We start from the raw sequence: 21,275 nt of genomic DNA, 5'->3' as shown, positions 1-21,275 counted from the left end.
TGTTGTCTCGGGTTCACCAGCATCTGCAGTTCCTACTATCTCTGAAGGCTTCTATGTTGTTCACAGCCTCAAGTTTTTCGACTATCTGAGAACCAATCACACAATTTTTGGCAGGCAGATGTCTTTATTACTGATAAGTGGTCACCAGTTCATAGAAAAATCTATCATTTGTAGCCAACCAAAGCTTCATTTCTACACAACCTTTCAGCTTCAGCAAGTCTGTAAGTTATACTCAGACATTGCATAACACTATGTAAACAGTATTTACAATGAGTGTTAGGTTCCTTGCTTTAAAAACATGCAGCAATCCTCCAGCAATCTTTCTCCTTTAAAAATATAGGAAAATAAGAAAGACACGGTCTTTACAGCAAACTGCATAGGCTGATACCCAAACAGCCTGCTGCTGTTCTTCGATGATATTGAAATGGCACTGCACAAAGGAATTTCTCCCCCAATTTTCCACTTCACTTTGATTTTTTTCCTGAAAGTTAAATAGAATTCAATGCAGAATGGGTGTTAGATTTTGTTTTGTATAAGATACGTATGTTGATGGCAAGGCCAGCATTTGTTGCCTATCTCTAGTTGCAAATGGGTGCAAAGAAATTGCTAGACCGCTTTACTGGGCAGTTAAGAGTCAACCATATTGCTGTAGGTTTGGAGTTCTATATAAGCCAGATCAGCTCAGGGTGACAGATTTCCTTCCTTAAAAGATATTAGTGAACAAGATGGGTTTTTACAGCAATCAAAATTGGTTACATGGTCACCAGTAGACAAGCTTCTAATTCCAGATTTTATTGAATTCAAATTTCACTGCGTGATTCAATACTATATCCCAGAATCACCTCTGCTTAATAACTTGATTGTCATATTCATCAGCTGTTTTCTTAGTTTACTGCTCACTTATCCTCCCTTTATCTCTCCCTTCATGTAGTTCCCCCAACCAATATTTCTGAGCACTCCTTTGACTCAGCCATCACAGACAGCCGTGCTGCTGCTATCATTTCAATTACAAATAAATTCATCTCTGATCACTTCCGTATATCACACTCCATCTGCATGCCTCTTACCTGTCTCAAGCTTACCTCCTTCTGTGTTTACCTGTGGGGAAAATAGCTCTCTCTCAATTCACTTACAACTATGTGGCCAAAATTCCAACAGTCTGGCCTTTAGTATTCCATTCACCATTTCTTCATTTGCCCAACTACACCATCACCTTTTAGATGCTCTCAGCAAAGAGAATAAGTTCAAGCCACACACATCATTTGAATTGCTCGTGTGCTTTGTGAGCCTAAAGGTTGTAGTTGCTTTCTTCATGGCAATTCCTTGGCCAACCAATCAGATCCTCTTATGCCTTTGGTATAAATTGCTGTCATCATTTGAAATTTGGCATTTTTGCAATTGTCCTGATATGTGTAATTCAAAAGCTTCAACAATATCTCTGTTCTTGCAGAATTTTACTCCACTACCACTCTGATTATTCTTTATTATATTATTTTCTGCTTCTACAAGTTATTCTATTTTTCTCCTGTAGTAAGAATTTTGTTATCTTTCCTGTCCCTGATGTTTAACAGATTACACTTATACCCTCCTGTGTGCATTTCCCCATCCCCCACTTCTTAAATATAAGGATTGCATTAACTATCAGCTAGATTTCTAGTACAACATATTTAATTTTAAATTAACAATTAAATACATGTATTCAAGTCCAAGGGGACCAATAATGGGCCCAGGTGCCCTTTCTGTTTCTGAACGCAAACCACATCCTTTGGGTGCCCTGAATTAGGAACCATAGTCATAGTGGAGGCTCCTTTGCTAATGTCATAATGGGGTTAATTTGTTTTATATTGGATTAGCAAAACTTCTTAACTTTTATGCTGTTCATTTGGAATGTCCATCAAAAGGTTAGGTTGAGTATGATATATTTTACAACCATGGCTTTGTCAGACAATCACAGAACTTAGTCATTCATATTTCACTCATAGACATTTACAGCCCATTCAGCCCATGTGTCTGTGTCAGTCAGCAAAGCTCTGTCCACAGTACACTCAATCCCATTTCCAGCTTTTGTTCCATAGCCCTGGAGGCTATACCAATGCAAGTGAACATTTAAATACATGTTTAAATGCTACAAGGGTTTCTGACTCAACCATTTTTTCAGTCAGTGGGCTCCACACCTCACCACCCTTTGGGTGAAAGAATTTATCTTCAACTCCTCTCCTAGCCTTCTACCTGTGACCTTAAATTGATACAACACCACCTCCCCCAACCAAGACTTATTAACTCCTCAATAATGCAAATGTGCATTCCTACCCATCCTATCAATGCTCCTCATAATCTTATACACTTCAATCAGGTCCCTGTCCAACCTTGGCTGCTTCTAGGAAACCAGTCCTAGCCTATCTAATTCCTGCACAAATCTCAGACCCTCCAGCCCAGACAGCATCCTGGTAAATCTGCTCCGCACTCTCTCTAGTGCAATCACATTCTCCTTATAATGTGGTACTAGAACTGCATGCTTTGCGATGGCCTAACCAACATTTTATATAGTCCCAGCATAGCTCTTTGCTGCTGTATTCTATATTAATAAAAGCAAATGTCCCACTTACCTTCTGAACCATCTTATCCACTTCCCCTATTACCTTCAGAGATCTTTGAATATGCATACCATGGTCTCTCTGATTTTCAGTACTTTGCAGGGTCTTACCGTTCATAGTGTAATCCCAAGCTTTGTTAGCAAGCCCCAAGTACATTACCTACACACTGAAAACAGCACGTGGAACTTTGGAGGGCCAGCAGCTGCACAGTAGAAAGAGGACAGGCTAGGTCATTATAGACTACATCACTCAGAGTGCCCCCTGGTTGTCAGGCTAAATGACCACATGAACTTAGGCTCTTGCTGCAGCACAATATGAACTTAAGAATGGCACTTATTCCGAGAACGAAGCACCCCCCATGAGCTTGTTTGTGTCCCAGAGCTGAGCACCATTTTCACCGTGCTGTCCCAGGCCCTGTTTGTAATAATGCCTCTGCTATCCCTTAACTAGATTATCTTAAAATTTGTGAGTACAATCCATTCAGACCAAGGGCGTTATCCTTTATGAACTTGTTTAGTTTGTACAACACAAGATCTTCTTTTATTTTAAACGTACTCTCTCATAGCTCATTTCATCCATTCAATGTCGTGTCAACATGTTCTATCTTGCTAGTATTTAGCAAAATGAAATATTTAGTGAATATTTCTACCTTCTCTATTATTACCTGACATATTGTCCTTAATGATCCTATTCAATTATAGCTTCCTTTTTGCTGTTGTTTTTATTGATCTTCCAGTAAGATGTCTGAACTATTTTGTTTTATCACCTTCAAATTGAAAATGTAAGTATGATAATTTTGTCTAGTGAATGTTCTTCAATTTTACATCTAGTCAGGGACGCATTCATTTTCCAGTTTTGCAAGTATTTGGGCTGAGAACTGCATTGTCTTATTCCAGACTTGTCCTGTTGAGGCCTTGACACATGCTAACCTTTGCTGCACAGAATGTTCAGACCTGTGATCAGTACTTTACAAAGAGCCACTTTGTTTTTATTCCCCCAAAATTTCCCCTGTTGGGATAAAAATAGCCAATTTAAACAGGTGACAGTTTTAGACCAATTATAATAGGTACATTAATTTTACATTTCCCACAAATCAATTTGTTCCTGTTTACTATTTATTTTCCCAGATCCATCTGAATTATTTGTGCCATCAACCAATTACTTTGATATTATCTACCTTCGATCTGATGGACCTTCAGTGATCCCATGTCGCGTGAGCACACCTTTGGCTAATGTCACATTGCATCGAGAAATCCCCCCTCAAAAGCTTACTGTTGATGGATCAGTCCTTAGTTATGATGCAAAACAAGGATTTGTTATTCATAAACCTAGTCTTGAGCAGAAGGGAGTTGTGTACTGCATGGCAAGCCTAGAGGGAACTCCACAGATATCAAGCAATTACCTTCTTTTGTACACTGAAGGTAACATTGAATATCTTATTGTAAATAGATAAAACATTAATTCATCTTTTGGTAATTGCTGGTGTGTTGACTTTTATTAAATATCTCAACATAATTATTATAGATTTTATATTTTCCTTTGTTGTTTAAAAAGTCATAGATTCCAAATTTAAGTTTCAAGAGATCTCTATTTGTTACCTGAACCAAATTGAAAATGTTGAATTAACTTGCTTTTCTCCATGTGACACAGAAGAATGCCTGATAGCTTTTGGAGACTCTGCTCATAACTGATGTCTCCAATAGTGGGAGTAAATATCAGAGAATGAGGTGTGCTGTCTTCCACACCTCATTCTCCCATTTGTACTCTGTGAAATGAAACTCTGTACCTGGAACAGAGGGACTAAATTTAACCAGTTTAAATGACTAACCTCAAGTCTGGTTAAAAATGAACACTCGTATTTTTATGTTATTTTCTTTTCTCTTTGTGTGATTATGATATATAGGGACAATTTACACTAATTATACTTCAGTTAATACAGTCAATTAACTCATCAAAGTTACTTTTGCCATCCTTGTATCTTGGCCTCCTTTATCGTCTCTGTAACTTTTGGGATTATTATTTGTATGATTATTTTTGAACACCTTTTCCCTGTTTGTTTCAGTGAGCCTGGACTTATTTGGTTCCACTCTCACCTATCTAATCGTAAACAGAAACATTTTTCTATTGGCTACTGTTCCCAATGTTGCATCAGTTTAATAAGTTTCTTCAGTATCTTGTATGTTATAATAAGAGCCTCCTATTATCCTAAACTCCATCTGACGTAGACTTAAATTTTTCAACCTTTCTTCATAAGTTAACACGTTCATTCCAAGAATGAAACAAGTGAACCTTTTCTGAACAGCTTCTGAAACAATTATACATTTTTAAATGTTTTACAGAAACTTTTGCTATTTTTTTGTATTCCTAGGTAAATTTACCTCATATTCTAATCTTCCCTTTTCATTTTTTTAGTGATTTTTTTTTTTTTTTACATAATTTGTTCAAACTTCTGACCTGCACCTGCCTGGACAATCAAATGCCTTTTTCTTTAAGTTTGACAGTAGCTTTTGCCTTTCTAGTTGACCACGGATGGCAGATCTGTCCCTTGTAATTTTTTGTATACTTGGGATGTATCTCTCCTATATATTCTAAAGTATCTCCTCAAATGTCTGCAACTGCATCTATATTTAATTATGCTTTAACCTTATTTAACAATTCCTTTAGATTGGCCTTATTTAGGGCTTTCGTATTGGCCTAATTTAAGTTTTAAAAGATAATCTCAGTTCCACTCCCCTCACCCTCAAACTGAATATAAAGTTCAATCAGATTATGGTCACTTTTACCATCACTGAATCCCCTAGTATTCACATCCTGGATGTGTCCATGACCAGAAACTCAACTGGACTAGCATATAAATAAAAGAGCAGGTTAGATAGGAATTCTGCAGTGAGTAACACCCAAATCCTGTTCACCATCTACAAGACACAGGGCAGGAGTGTGATGGAATGCTCTCTACTTGCCTGGATGGGTGCAGCTGCAAAAACCCTCAAGAAGCTTGATACCATCCAGGTTAAGCAGTCCACTTAACTGTCATTACATCCACAAACATACAGCACTGTCATTTAGTAGCAGCAGTGTGTACCATCTAGAGGATGTACTGCAAAATTTTTCCTAGGTTCTTTGGATAGCACCTTCCAAACCCATGACCTCTACCATCTAGAAGGACAAAGACATGACATAGATAGGAGTACCATCACCTGCAAGTTCCTCTCCAAGCCGCTCACCATCCTGACTTGGAACTTAATTGCTGTTCCTTCAGTTTCACTGGGTCAAAATCTGGGAATTCCTTCCCTACCAGCATTGTGGGTCAACCTACAACAAATGGACTTCAGCAGTTCAAGAAGGTAGATTACTACCACCTTCTCAAGTGCAACTAGGGTCAGGCAATAAATACTGACTCCATAGAAATACAAAGTATGAGACAGTGACTGTTAATCTATTTGACAAACCAGGATAATATCCATCAGATGTGCTTTTTATGAAATTATTAGTAATCTTGATACATCTCTTTAAATTATCACCAGGGAACCTTCTGGTATCTACAACTTCAGAATTGATGCCAAACCGGCTGAAGTCATCATGCTGATATATTGACCAGTTAGGAGAGTTGTTCAATTAAGGAACAGTAACCTCATCTCAATTTGACTGGACAATAATAACTACAGAGCCAGTTAATAGTCAGGCATCATGTTGTTAGATATTACAGATTTGTTTACCTTTTAACTGGGCAATGTATTCTTTTCTACGTTGACTATTTGCTATTCATTACTTGAATGCTTTAAATTGTTGTGAAGAGGCATAAAGAGCCTACAAAAGGATATGGAAAGCCTAAATGAATAAATAAAGATGTGGCAAATAAAGTACAATGTGGTAAAGTACGAAATTGTTCTTTTTGGCAGAAAGAATAAAAAAAACATATTATCTAAATAGTAAGAAGTTATAGAGCTCAGAGATGCAGAGAGATCTGGGTGTCCTAGTGCATGGATCACAGGTTAGTATTCAGGTACAGCAAGTAATGAGGAAAGGTAATGGAATGTTATGTTTTATTGCAAGGGGAATTGAATGCATGAGTAGGAAGGTTATACTTAAGTTATACAGGGCATTGGTGAGACCATATCTGGAGTACTCTGTACTCGTCACCAAACTTACAGAAGCATGTTAATGTATTGGAAGCAATTTCTGAGATTAATATCTGGAATGAGCGGGTTTGACTTATGAGGAGAGGTTGGGCAGGCTAAGCCTGTATCCGCTGGAGTTTAGAAAAGTCAGAGGTGACTTAATTGAAACAAATAAGATCCTGGGACAACTTGACGAGTAGATATGGAAAAGACGTTTCCTCTTGTTGGAGAGTCTAGAAATAGGAGTCATAGTTTTAAAATAACGAGATGCCCATTTAAAGCAGAGATGAAGAAATATATTTTATCTCAGAAGGTTAAGGGTCTTTGGAATTCCATTTCCCAAAGGCAGTGGATGCAGAATCTATAAATATTTTTAAGGCAGATGTAGCTAGATTCTTGACTTGATGGAGGATTATCAGGGATATGCAAGAATGTAGAATTGAGGTTAAAGTCAGATCAACCAAAATCCTTATTGAATGGCGCAGCAGGCTTGAAGGGCCAAGTGACGTGCTCATGTTCCTTGTTCAAACGTTTAGTTCACTCTGTGATTCTCGGATAAGATTCAACCTTTGTAGTACCTATTGAAGACAGAACACATCGTAAATCATGCATCCAGTTGAATTGTATATCATTAAATTTGAGTCATTATCCACCCCAAGACTTGAATTTCAATATTAATTTCCCATTCATGCATAAATGGTATAGCTATAATAGTAGGAATTTGAAGCTGTGATACTGTTTATTTTAAATGATGTAGATTGTCAATCCATTCAAATAAACAGAATCATCTCTTTTAAAGCATGAGACATGCATAAATTACATTTTTACGGAACACTGAATCGTCATCAAAACAAATGAAATTTAGCCAATCTGATATGGTACAAGTTTGCTCGCTCTGATATACAATCTCTTAACCAGACCTGAAATAATTCTGAAGTATCACAGGATCTTTTCCTTTGAATCAGATGCAACGTGTACTTAATCTGAAGTTTTAAAAGCTATTGTACTTCAGTATCAAAGAGGCATTATGGTTGAATAATCATAGTTTTCATTCACAGATAACTAATGATACCAGCTTCTTCTCTGTTACATTATGATCAGAGAAATCAGGACTGAATTGAATAAGTGGTGAAGTTGTGCCTGGAGTATTGTTACATTTATATTTAATGACGCTTAATGTGCACTTATAATGACAGACATTTTAAAAAATAATTTAGCGGGTGAAATGGTTTTGTACCCAATCTTATGAAATAACAAACCTATAATATTGGCTACTATAATTAGCTTTGTTTGTGTGTTAGGAATTGGAAAATAATGCAAGCACACAACAAACCTATAATATTGGTACTATAAATAGCTTTGTATGTTAGGAATTGGAAAAAATATGCAAGCAGAAGCCCTTTCATTGATTACTAAGTTCAGAACCACAATGCTACGTGTGTACTTTGGAAACATATCAGAGTTAATAGGACGCTACCTTTCACCCACTATGGTAGAAGATCATACCAGTATTCATTGTTTAAGCTCAGACGTGAAACAATTAATTGGCTACAGTACTATAGAAATTCTAGTAAATTTAAAATTGCATCCAAATTTGAATCAATGTCTCCAGGTGAAAGGTAAGTGAGAAAAAAAATCATTCAAAATAATTTCTAATAAAAACAATTGTAGTTCTCTATAACAAAGTGGTTAATAAGGGAACTTGATTCCTGTGCAAATGAGTTTTGCGATGTGCAACCTGTGAATATTTTTACTTACATTTAATACAGTGAAACTTTATATTTTTAAAAGACATTCATTTTGTGTTTAGAGCTTTACTGAGGAATTGATCAGTTTTCTTTGTGAAATGTGATTCATAATTTCAGGTAACTTGTCACTAACTGAGTATTGAACTGTGTTAAATGTGTGCAGCTACCAGTGCCCCTCCATCTACAAGTATTGCAGCTTCATCAAATGCAGTAGCTGGTGGCGATCAGGTTAATGTGACATGTACGGTGGTAGGAGACCCAGATATACCGGTGGACTTCACTTGGAAATATCCAGGACAGTGGGTAATATGTTTTATTTGCTTTATTTCTAATTAATGTTATTTACTGTTTATCAAGTAGATGTATATACATCAGAATGGGAGTCAAGGTTCCCATATATGTTCCTAAACTGTGATGTAAAGAAAGGAAAAGTGATAGGTCAGAGCAAAGTAGCCTCTTTATAATTTGTCTTTTATTATACAGTTTATATTTACACATTAATCTCTTAAATTGAAATGCTTGTGGTATTTCTGGAGAAAGTGGAGAACTGAGATGTGTTGAAAACACAAATTACTTTCTAATAGATGTGGAATATTTATTTTACCAGGATCAGGTCTTTGTTGGAATAATGTGAGCTCCAAGCTATATTGAAAATTAATAGTCTTCAGTGAGTTTGTAAAAACATATGAATTAGGAGTAGGCCATTCAGCCCTGCAAATCTGTTCTATCATTCAAACAGATAATGTCTGATTGATTTAAACCTCAAATCCACATTCCTGCCTACCCATGATAACCTCTCACCCTCTTACTTAAAAAGAATCTATCAATCTCTGCATGATAAATATTTTACGATGCTGCTTCCTCTGCCTTTTTAGGAAAAGATTTCCGAAAATTCTCAATCTTCTGAGAGACATTTTTTTAGTCCCATCTCTGGAACGATAAAAGACAATAAAAAGAGATAGTTTGACGAAGAGAAAGCAGCTGGTTAAAATACTGTTGTCCTACCGAAGGCTGAGAGTGGAGATATTGTCATTGACCATGCAGACATGATCAACAATTATTTTGCTTCAGTAATCACAGCAGAAAAGGAGGATAGCTTGCCGGAAGTCCTAAAGAAATTAACACAGGATCGGGGACACGGTCTAAATAAGATTAAATCATCAAGTAAATCATCAACAATGAAACAAAGAATTAATGGACTTGAAGCATGCCAAAACACATTGCAGATGCCCTAACCAGTTCCCTGGTTTTAGGAGGATTTTTGCTCATGTGAAACCACTCTTGTGTCGTAGTGAAACCAGGGAGTTACGGGCCAATTAGCCTAACATCTGCAGAGAAATTGTTGAGGCCTGTAATCAAGGATAGGGTAACTGACCACTGTGAAAAACTTCAGTTAATCAGGTAGAGTCAGCATGGATTCATGAAGGGTAGGTCACATTTGACAAACCTCATAGATTTTGGAAGAGGGGACAAGGGTGACTGAGAAAAGTCCATTTTGTTTATAGGGACTTCCAGAAGGCTTTTGATGAAGTCCCACATCAGAGACTGTTAGCTAAAGTGGAAACTCATGGAATTGAGGGCAAATTACTTACATGGATATGAAATTGATTGGCAGGAAACAGAGAGTTGGAATAATGGGAAAGTACTCAGTTGGCAGGAAGTGACTAGTGGTATCTTGCTGTGAACTGTGTTGGGACCCAATGACTCATAATATTCACTAACAACTTGGATAATAGCATTTAAAAAGTCAAATATCCAAATTTTCTAATGACATAGAATTGGGCAGAATTGGACAGTGTCGATGACAGCAGAAAACAACATTAGGACATAGATAGATTAAGTGAATGGGCAAAGCTGTGACAGACTGATTATAATATAAACAAATACAAAATTATCAATTTTGGATCGAGAAAGGATACATCAGGGTAGTTTTAGAAAGCACAAAGTTAAATGCAGTGGATTGAGTCACAGAGTCATACAGCACGGAAACAGATCCTTTGGTCCAACTCATCCATGCCGACTAAATTTCTCAAACTAAACTAATCCCACTTGCCTGTGTTTGGCCCATATCCCTTTGAACCCTTCCTATTCATGTACCTGTCCACATGTCTTTTAAATTTTGTTACTGTACCTGCATCCATTACTTCCTCTGGCAGTTCATTCCACATATGAACCACTCTCTGTGTCCCTTTTAAATCTTTCTCCTCTCAACTTAAAATTATGCCCTCTAGTTCCCTACCCTAGGGAAAAGACCTTTGCTAATCACCTGATCTATGTCCCTCATGATTTAGTAAGGTCACCCCTCAACCTCCAACGCTCCAGTGAAAAAGGTTCCAGCCTATCCAACCTTATAACTCAAACCCTCCAGTCCCAGTAACATCCTTGTGAATCTTTTCTGCACTTCTCCAAATTAATAATATCCTTCTAATAGCAGGGCAACCAGAACTGTACACAGTATTAAAAAGTGGCCTCGCCACCGTCCTATACAACCTCAACATGACATCCCAACTCCTTTACTCAATGGTCTTAGCGATGAGGGAGTTCTGGTGCATAGGTCTTTAAAATGCCACAAACAGGTGCAGAAAATAGTCAAGGAGGCTAATGGCATGCTGGTCTTAACATCTAAAGGGCTGGAGTATAAGGATACAGGAGTTACGCTGCAGTTCTACAAAACCCCAGTTAAACCGCACTTGGTGCACTGTGAACAGATCTGGGTATCACCCCTCAGGAAGGATATTTCGGCCCTGAGGAAAGTTCAACACACATTTACAAGCATGATGCTTGGACTGCAGGGTATAGATTATAAGGAGAGATTAGACAAATTAGGCCTTTGTTCTCCAGAATTTAGTAGGTTAATGGGTGATCTAATTGAAGTCTTCAGGGTGTTAACAGGGAAAGACAAACTATTTCCATTGAATGAAGATCCTGGAACCAGGGGATATAGTCTAAGAATTAGGCCAGACCATTCAGGATAGACAGAAGCATAGAAACATAAAAGGAGGAGCAGGAGGAGGCCAATTGGCCCTTCGAGCCTGCTGCGCTATTCATCACGATCATGGAGTTAGAAAGCTGCTCTACACTCAAAGTGTAGTGGAGATGTAGAATTCGCTTCCTCAGTTGGTGGATGATTCTAAGTCAATTGTTAAATTTATATCTGATATAGACAATTTTTGGTTAAGCAAAGGTATTGAGGGATATGGGCCCAAGGCAGGCATATGGAGTTAGGCCACTGATCAGTCATAATCTTATTGAATGGCAGAACAAGCTCAAGGGGCTGAATGGCCTACTCCTGTTCCTATGCTCCTCTGCTTTAAATGAGAAACCCCTAATTTTTAAACAATGAGCCTTGTTTCTAGATTCTCCCATAAGACGAAACATACTGTCCACATCGACCCTGTCAAGACCACATCAACCAAGTCAGCTCTTGCTCTTCTAAACACCAGTGGATTCAATCCTAGCCTGTCTAAACTTTCCTTGTAACAGAATCTGCCTTGTAAACCTTCTGTGAACTGCTTCCAACATATTTACATCCAGCCTTCAAAAAGATCGCTAATGCAGTAAGCACTACTCCAGATGCAGTCTCACCAGTGTCCCGTATAACTAAGACACAAACCTCCCTGACTCTGTATTCAATTCCCCTTGGAAGAAATTATAGCACTCTATCAGCTATTCTAATTACTTGCAACACCTGCACACTCGTATTTTATGATTTATGCACTGGGACACACAGATCTCTCTGTATTTCAAAGCTATGCAATCTCTTGCCATTTAAATAATATGCTACTATTTTATCCAAAGTAGACAACTTCACATTTTCTGACATTGTACTCCCTTTATCACATCTTTGTCCACCCACTTAGCCAATTTATATCTTTCTAATCTTCCTTACACCCTCTTCACAACTTACTTTCCAATCTATCTTTGTATCATCAACAAATTCGGTTATCATATCTTCATCCTTGTAGCACACCATTCATCACATTTTGTCTACCTACTTTTCTGTTAGCTAGCCAAACACCTATCCAAGTCAACATGCTACCATCTACTCTGTAGGCTTTTGTTTTCCACTGGAAAGTTGTCAGCTGAGAGGAGACCTGATAGGAGATGTGTGAGGGAAGTGGTAGCAGCCTGGAATGCACTACCTGAAGAGGTGGTGGAAGCAGGCACATTGAAGACATTTAAGAGGTACCTAGATGGGCACATGAATAGGGAGGGAATAGAGGGATATGGATCGAAAAATGGCAGGTTCGTTTTAGATTAATTAGGGCATGATGGTTGGCACAGGCTTGGAGGGCCGAAGGGCCTGTTCCTGTGCTGTACTTTTTCATTTGTTCATTTGTTCAATAGCTTTTGATGTAGCACCTTATAAAATGCTTTCTGGAAATGTGTACCCCTTGTATGTCTCTTAGATTCCCTTCATCCACAGCAGAACTCCAACTGATTGGTCAAACATAATGTCCCTTTCACAAAACCCTTGCTCTCGAAGGAGTGTAGTGAAAATTTACCAGGCTGATTCCAGGAATGGTGGGGCTAACATATGAGGAGAGATTGACTAGGTTAGGATTGTTTTCGCTGGAGATCAGACGAATGAGGGGGTATCTCATAGAGTCTTATAAAATTCTAACAGGACCAGACAAGGTTAATGCAGGGAGGATGTTCCCGATGGTGGGTGTGTCCATAACCAGGGGTCACAGCATGAGGATTCGGGGTAGACAATTTAGGACGGAGATGAGGAGACATTTCTTCACCCAAAGAGTGGTGACCCTGTGGAATTCATTACCACAGGAAGTAGTTGATGGCAAAACATTGAACGTATTCAAGAGGCGACTAGATATAGCACTTGGGGCGAATGGGATCAAAGGTTATGGGCCAAAGCAGGATTAGGCTATTGAGTTGGACGATCGGCCATGATCGTGATGATTGGTGGAGCAGGTTCGAAGGGCCGAACGGCCTCCTCCTGTTCCTATCTTCTATGTTTCTATGTTTCCATAACTTTGCCTGATTACCTTGAATTTATCCAAAGTTCCTACTATAACTTCTTTAATAATACCTTTGAACATTTTCCCTATGACAGATGTTAAACTTATAATTTTATTCTTCCCTTTTGAATGAAGGAGTTTGCTTCCTTCAAATCCAATGGGACTGTCCCCAAGTCAATTGAGTTTTGGAAAATTAAAACCAGTGCATTAACTGTCTCACTGGCAACTTCTTTTAAGGTTCTTTCAAAATATTTTTAAAAAGCCAGCATCACTGACATATATTGTTAACGCTCAGGTTCGATTTGCCCAAAATAATATGTCATGAACAGTTCTTAATATTTAAGGAAATTAACAAAAGAGGAAAATATTATTTAATAGAAACATTAAGATCGTGGAGTAGATGCAGAATATACTTAGCAACATTTCAAACACCGCTTATAGAATCCCTCCTGAAGCAGTCACCAAATATAACGAAGGAAAAAAACAGTGAATGCCAGAAATCTGAAATATAAGCAGAAAATGCTTGAAATGCTCAGGTCTGTGGAGAGGGAAACAGAATTAACATTTCTGATTAATGACTTTTCACTTGAAGTGGTATTGTCATCATGCAATGATACCTTTGTACATATTAGGGCTATAGTACAGGCATCATTATAAGAAACCTCTGTCCTTCCTGTCAGATTACTTTACATTCTCTCATTGTTACGCTGTGTTCTGTCTTCTTGGTTAAAAATTCCACACAAAATAAATCAAATGCAGTAAGAGAAACGAATCATCAGTGAAGGTTAAGCATGTTGGTTTACTTGTATGTTAGTAAGATACTTTGTTGGCTTAAGTAAAAGTAGAACATTGTTCTACTGAAAGAACTGTGGATGCTGTAAATCAGAAACAAAAACATTAGCTGCTGGAAAAGCTCAGCAGGTCTGGCAGCATCTGTGGAGAGAAATCAGAGTTAACGTTTCACATCGAGTGACCCTTCCTCAGCACATTATTCACTTTGCTGACTTGCTGATTGACATTTTCCACTATGGTCCCTGTGTGGCTTCACACAACTTAGATAAACATGGATGCAATCCATCTTTCTAAGACAGCCCTGCAATGTTTCCTGCAAAGAAGTCACAAAATTGAAAATGATGAACATAAGTCCCTTTCTTCACTGACCAGTGAGATTTGTAAAAATAAGTTTTGCTCATCCAATCTGAAGAGGTTAGCATTGCATTTTTGGCATTGCTTTTTACATTTATTCAACAGCAGTTTCTTCTGACAGTGAGAAATGGTTATAACATATCATTTGTTAAAATATACATTACTAACTTTTTCATCTACGTAGATCAGGAATGCTGAAGTCACTTTGAGTTTCGCTTCTAGGTGCAATTGTTGTCATTTCATTCAGCACAAAAGAGAGATTGATATGGAGGTCTGCCTGATTTTTACAGTTCACTACAAGAACTTAAATATGTATTCAGTGTGCCTCTGGTATATTAAATCTTTGTAACTATCCAATTGTAAAGATAAATTTCTAATGAAGCAGTGATGTGGTGATTAACATTGTTTCCACAGGATAGTTGGATAGCAGTTCACACAGGGCTCCTCACACAGGGGGTTCTTAAATATGAGATCAGAGGGAAAAAACAAAGGGCGAGCAGTGATTTTTCACGGACAGGAGAAAACAGCCAGTCTGACAAACATAGGCATCGCTCAAGTTGTGGCAAACACATCACACTTTCTTGTACTTTTGGTAGCCAGTGAAGAAGCTGCAATAGCAGAGATCTATTCAGCCGTGAAATGTTACTTAGCATTGGGGAATGCAAGTCAAATAAGAAAAGATAATTTTAGGGATTTTCAAAGATAGGTACTGAAGATGTGCTAATGTGTTTTTAGATTGATTCCTTTCCATTGCATCCATTATTGTTGCTGCATTGATGTGTCATAAATCGAGGACAATCTAATGCTCGGATTACTTCAACAGGATGAAAGACCGGTGATCATCACGGAAAAATGGAGACTAATAGATCGGAACAATGGACATACCGTCAGACTATCAAAGAGTATGCTGTACATTGATGATATTGAAACTATTGACGTAGGGGATTACATCTGTATTGCACGAAATTTAATAGGAGAAACTATAGTGGCTACACAAATATATTTTTACTAATGGAACCCATATTGTGTGATATTTTCCTCAGAACAGTAAAAACAACTTGTATCTTACTTCTTTAATGATTTTTAATGTCTGAGACATAATTTATATTTCTTCGTAGAGTTCCCTAAGTTACTCTACACCAAAGTCTTGCAATTACAGGCAATCCTAACAGCATTTATTCTTTGAAACAGATTAGTTCCTGTAACAACAGAACAAAACCTGGTGGTGATCGTGGTGGGGGTGCAATATTGACATTTTCCCATTGGGTTGAATACCAGCCCATACTGAAGAAATTAAGCATTCCTTATCTTTTGGTTGCATGTGGGCTGTGTCAAACTAGTTCTGGGTGCACAACAGTTAAACTAGTCCCGATTCCGTAATAGGAGCTGGATGTATGGTATGGGAAACAGGGGGAGGGTATACTCTGAGGGTATGTGATAAAATCAGAATTTCTAGCTGGTGACTCCTGGCCACAGGATATTTGATACTGGCTGAAATGTTGCGTTGCTTTACAGAGCATTAAAATTTCACATCTGGTATTCAAAATTCACAGAATGAAAACAAACTCCATATGTTTTTGACTAATAACCCTTTCAATCACTTACTTAACCTTTGCTGTGTATCCAGACACAAGGATAGAACACACAGGAAAGAAAACCTAAACTGTACACGTCCTCAAGAGCATAATCCAGTGATTAATTCAATATCTTGGGAAAAATTTGGAAAGAAGATAATTCAATTTCTGAATTATTTAAAGATTGGAATTGCACTTTTTATGAAATCTGACCTATAACCAAAATACAAGTGTATAAATGATGCATGAATATGTGAAGCTATTCACAGGTCTTGGCAAGAAACTCTGCTACCATGCACACATTATTTCATGGTATTTAATAAGGTGTCTGGAATGATTTTTTTTGGCAGATGCAATTCTCCAGCTCAATCTGTGTTTTCACTAACCATTGTTTTCCTTTAAATAGCACAGCTAGATGATTTTTTTTAAAAGACCAGTATATAGCAAACAAAACTAATGAATGTTATCCTGTGTATTTACATCACAGTTTATTTTGCCAACATCCATTATTCCTAGTACAAAATGTTTAATATAAAAAAGCCTTAGATAAATAATCAAATAATTATAGTTTTTGCTCTGTAAAATAATTAATAGCTTAGTTATTAAATGCCAATGATTTGATTTAGTGGTTGTCCTGTTAGCAATTACTGTTTGCATACAGTACTTGGTTCTGCTCAATGCAGCAACCATAAATTATTTCATTGTAAAGCATGTCAAGGATGTTGACAGGAATTCTAAGCAACTTGGTGCCACCTTAGCTTGTAGTGCAGCATTATCTAATTTCTGTTCAATAAAATATATTAGTAAATGATCTTAAAATTAATAAATCAGCCCCAAGTAGATGATATTAACAAATTGCATTACTAAGTAAAAGATTATATTATACATTTGTAATTAAACTTAATAGCAAAAAACTTGCCAAGTTGAAGTTGTTTCTTTTTGTCTCCTCTGCAGAGGATATGTTTTGAAAAAATAGGTATACCTTTGAATGGTTTACTCTTGGCACACAGCCCACATTGACAGGAGTAAGATTTAGCAGATCAGAGGTCAGCGTGCTTTGTTTGAGGCATTCTTAATTTTCCAGTCATTTATCCTGAAACAGATTTTAGTGGATTGGAAAACACACTTGAAAATCAGGCATTGAATTAATCTCCTAGCTTCACAGTTCTCCTTATTCTATGACCATTAATCGTAACAATCAGGAAATTAGGAATGCTACAAATTGCATAGAATCCCTACAGGGCAGAAAGAGGCCATTCAGCCCATCATGTGTGCACTGACCCCCCCTGAAGAGAATCCCACCCTGACCCCACCCTATTCCCATAACGCCGCATTAACCATGGCTAGCCCACCTCACCTGCACATTTCTGGACACTATGGGATAATTTAGAAACAAAAACATAAGTTCCTGGAAAAGCTGACCAGGTGTGGCAGCATCTGTGAAGAGAAATCAGAGTTAACATTTTGGATCTGGTGACCTTTCCTCAGAAGGGACCCAAAACGTTAACTCTGATTTCTCTTCACTGATGCTGCCAGAGCTGCTGAGCTTTTCTAGCAACTTCTGCTTTACAGCATCTGTGGTTCTTTCAGTTTTTATGGGATAATTTAGCATGGCTAGTCCACCTAACCTGCACATCTTTGGACGGTGAGAGGAAACTGGAGCACCCAGAGGAAACCCATGCAGACATGGGGAGAATGTGCAAACTCCACACAGACAGTCGCTCAGGGGTGGAATCGAACCCAGGTCCCTGGTGCTGTGAGGCAGCAGTGCTAACCACTGAGACAACATGTCACCAAAATTGAACGTGCGAATTTGTAGATCCACAATTCCGATGAACAAGCTTTAAGTGCCTTCGGATATTTTCTAGTTCAAAGGCACCGTATAAATTCGGATTGTTGTTGTTGTTGACTCCGTACAGATGTTGGAGTTTATTGAAAACTTCTGGATACTGACAGTTCGGACCTGTCTCATGAATTTCTAATTTGGGATCCAGGCAGATTGTGACAGGCAGATTATCCAATCATTGTGGTGGGGATCATTAGCCAGTGTGATCCTTCAAGTTGCATGCACATAAACTTTCCAGCCAAAGCCAGAAGATTGGGATTTGGAGCTGAAATCATAAAATTGTGAAGACATTCGATTCCCAGGATGAGGCTGCCGGAATCAATAAGCTCAACACAGACCAAGGAGTGAAAATGGTAGCTTTCTGCTGGGTGACCAAATCTGGCATTATAAAAGTCCACATATTGGAGAGAAATATTGTTGTATATATGTCATGCAACATCTTTATTTATTGTATCCATATTCTTTTGTAGGCTCATCTGCCCCCATGTGGCAAACTTTTGTCATGGCACAGAGCTAACCACGTTTAAAAATGTATCAGAGATAGTAGGAACTGCAGATGCTGGAGAATCTGAGATAACAAGGTGTAGAGGTGGACGAACACAGCAGGCCAAGCAGCATCACAGGAGCAGGAAGGCTGACGTTTCGGGCCTAGACCCTTCATACACTCTGTGCATTTTCTGTCAGAAACATGAGCATGATTTTTAAAAGTGAGATAACAAGGTGTCTTTCTGATGAAGGGTCTAGGCTCGAAACGTCAGCCTTCCTGCTCCTGTGATGCTGCTTGGCCTGCTGTGTTCATCCAGCTCTACACCTTGTTATCTCACTTTTAAAAATCATGCTCATGTTTCTGACAGAAAATGCACAGAGTGTATGGCTTGGAATTTGTTGGACAGTAACATCACTTGATCATCATTAAAGCTGCAGGAAACTAGAGAATGAGAGAATAATGCTCGTAATACAATGGCATTATTTGTTGGAAAGTGAGAGCCTCTCTGAAATAGCCATTGATAAAACTGGAAAAAGATCAGAATACAAATTACAACACTCCCCTCCTCCAACTGAAAAAGCAGCAATGGCCAATGTGTTGCACTGAGCTAGTTTTATGACCATTTGCAAGAACACAGTAATGTCATCCTCAACAAATCTTTGATTATTCACACAAACAATTGTGATTTGCTGGTAGCAATGGTTTGAGAATAACACCGAAACACTATAACACAAGCATTTGCATCTTAAGCAGTTGAATATTGGGACAATATTGCTTTTCAAAGTAAATTTTAATGTAGGACAACTGATGAAATTTATGATTTGAGCATCTCTATACTTCATGATAAACGAGCACACATATATCTTAAAAATTTTTAAATCTCTCATAAGCCTAGTGAATGGCTCTAAAGTCGATCAGTGAGATGATGGCCAACCAGGCCATTGGTTGCAATGGGCTTTATGAAAAATCACTTCAAGTTTTATAATTAAGCTATGACTTACCATTGGAAATTTTGAAGCAATAGCCAATTTTTAACGACGGCTGAAGATTTTTCAAAAATGCTTTTCTTGTAAAGTGAATGTTGCTAGAAAAGTACAGAATTTATTGCCTCACCCTGGTTGCCCTTGAGGATTGTGGTGGTCAGTATCTACTGCAGTTCCTGTCATGAAAATACTCACCAGTGATTTCAGCTCACCAATTCCATATATTTAACTCAGTGATGATGAAGGTATATGACGCTGAAGAAAACTTCTGGTTCTCCGTTGCCTTCTAGTTGCAAAGGGTGTGTGTTTGGGAGGTGCTACAGATTAACTGCAGTCATGGTACAGACAGTGAAAATATTTAAACTGATGGATGAACGCTAATCAAGGTTTGGCTTAGAATATGAGCTTGTTGAGTGTTGTTGCAGCTGCACCCATCATGGCAAGTTTAGAGTATTCCAACACAATCCTGATTTCTGCCTTATAGATGTTTTAAATCTTTCTCCTCTCATCTTAAAATTATGGCCCCGGTCTTGAATTCCTCCACCACAGGGAAAAATCACTTTATCTATAGCCCTCATGATTTTAAAACCATCTATAAGGTCACCCTCCATACTCCAGTGAAAAAAGTCCCAGCCTATTTAGCCTCTCCTTATAACTTAAATTTTCCATTCCTGGCAAATCTTTTCTGAACCTTCTCTAGCTTAATAATAGCTGTCCTGTAGCAGGGTGATCAGAACTGTACAGAGTACTCCAGAAGAGGCCTCACCAATGCCCTGTACAACTTGAACATAACATCCCAACTCCTATACGCAAAAGGTCTAAGCAATGAAGGCAAGCGCGCTAAACGCCTTCTTAACCACCCTGTCTACATGTGATGCACACTTCAAAAAACTGTTTACCTGAACCGCCAGATCTTCCCATTCTACAGAACTACCCAAGGCCCAACTTTTAATTGTATAAGTCCTGCCTTTGTTTGTTTTATCAAAATGCAATACCACGCATTTATCAAATTAAACTCCATATGCCACTCCTCAGCCCATTGACCCAATTGATCAAGATCTCTTTGTAATCCTAGATAACGTTCTTCATTGTCCACTATACTACCAATGTCATTGTAAACTTACTAACCATGCCTTCTATATTCTCAACCAAATCATTTACATAAATGACAAACAAAAGCACCAATCCTTGTGGAACACCACTGGTAACGGGTCTCTAGTCCGAAAAGGAGACCTCCACCACCACTCTGTCTCCTGCCGTTAAGACAATTGGCAAGTTCACCCTGAATCCCATGTCTCATTGTCTTTTTGAAGGCCATCTCCTCCTAAGGTACATCAATCTAAATCAGAGACAGATATAAAATTCCAATCTATACATTATTGCAGTTAGTAATAAAACAAACGTGCAAAGATACTTACTCTTTCATTTCTTAATGTCTGTTGGTGAATGGCAAGGTCCCTATGGCAGCAAAGTACTTAACAGCAGTGTCCCAGGTTACTAAGCAAACTCACTTTCTTGACTCATTTCTCTGTATAGCAGAGGGCTCCAAGATCATGTTCAAAAAGATCTTCTGCATCTTTAGTGTTGTTCAGAGTGTTGAGAAAAATTAAATTAAATCCTCAAAACAGAGGAATTAAAATTCCTCTTGAAGAAGAGTTCAAGGATATCTATCACACTGAGTTCTGATGATTGGAATTCCAAAAGGCATTGTTTCAGTGCCATACAATAACTTTGTGAGAAAAGCTTTAGCTCATGGAGTAAAGGAGTCAACAGTGATTTGGATACAACATTGGCTGAGGA

At 38.1% G+C, this 21,275-nt stretch overlaps 1 protein-coding gene across 1 annotated transcript in view; it reads left to right on the top strand.

The window, feature by feature from the left end:
- Positions 1 to 17,011, top strand: part of LOC109937194 (platelet-derived growth factor receptor-like protein) — a 25,139-nt gene extending 8,128 nt beyond the window's left edge. The window contains exons 3-6 of the mRNA XM_048598260.1: positions 67 to 221; positions 3,722 to 4,015; positions 8,624 to 8,763; positions 15,409 to 17,011. Coding sequence (XP_048454217.1) covers positions 67 to 221; positions 3,722 to 4,015; positions 8,624 to 8,763; positions 15,409 to 15,597 — 778 coding nt within the window. The 3' untranslated portion in view covers positions 15,598 to 17,011. The remainder of the gene's footprint in view (positions 1 to 66; positions 222 to 3,721; positions 4,016 to 8,623; positions 8,764 to 15,408) is intronic.
- The last annotated feature ends 4,264 nt before the right edge of the window (positions 17,012 to 21,275 follow it).

Source organism: Rhincodon typus, chromosome 1 (genome assembly GCF_021869965.1).
Source record: "Rhincodon typus isolate 14 chromosome 1, sRhiTyp1.1, whole genome shotgun sequence".
Lineage (NCBI taxonomy): Eukaryota > Metazoa > Chordata > Chondrichthyes > Orectolobiformes > Rhincodontidae > Rhincodon > Rhincodon typus.
Note: the sequence above shows the minus strand (reverse complement) of the source record. Positions and strands in the feature narration are given on the sequence as shown.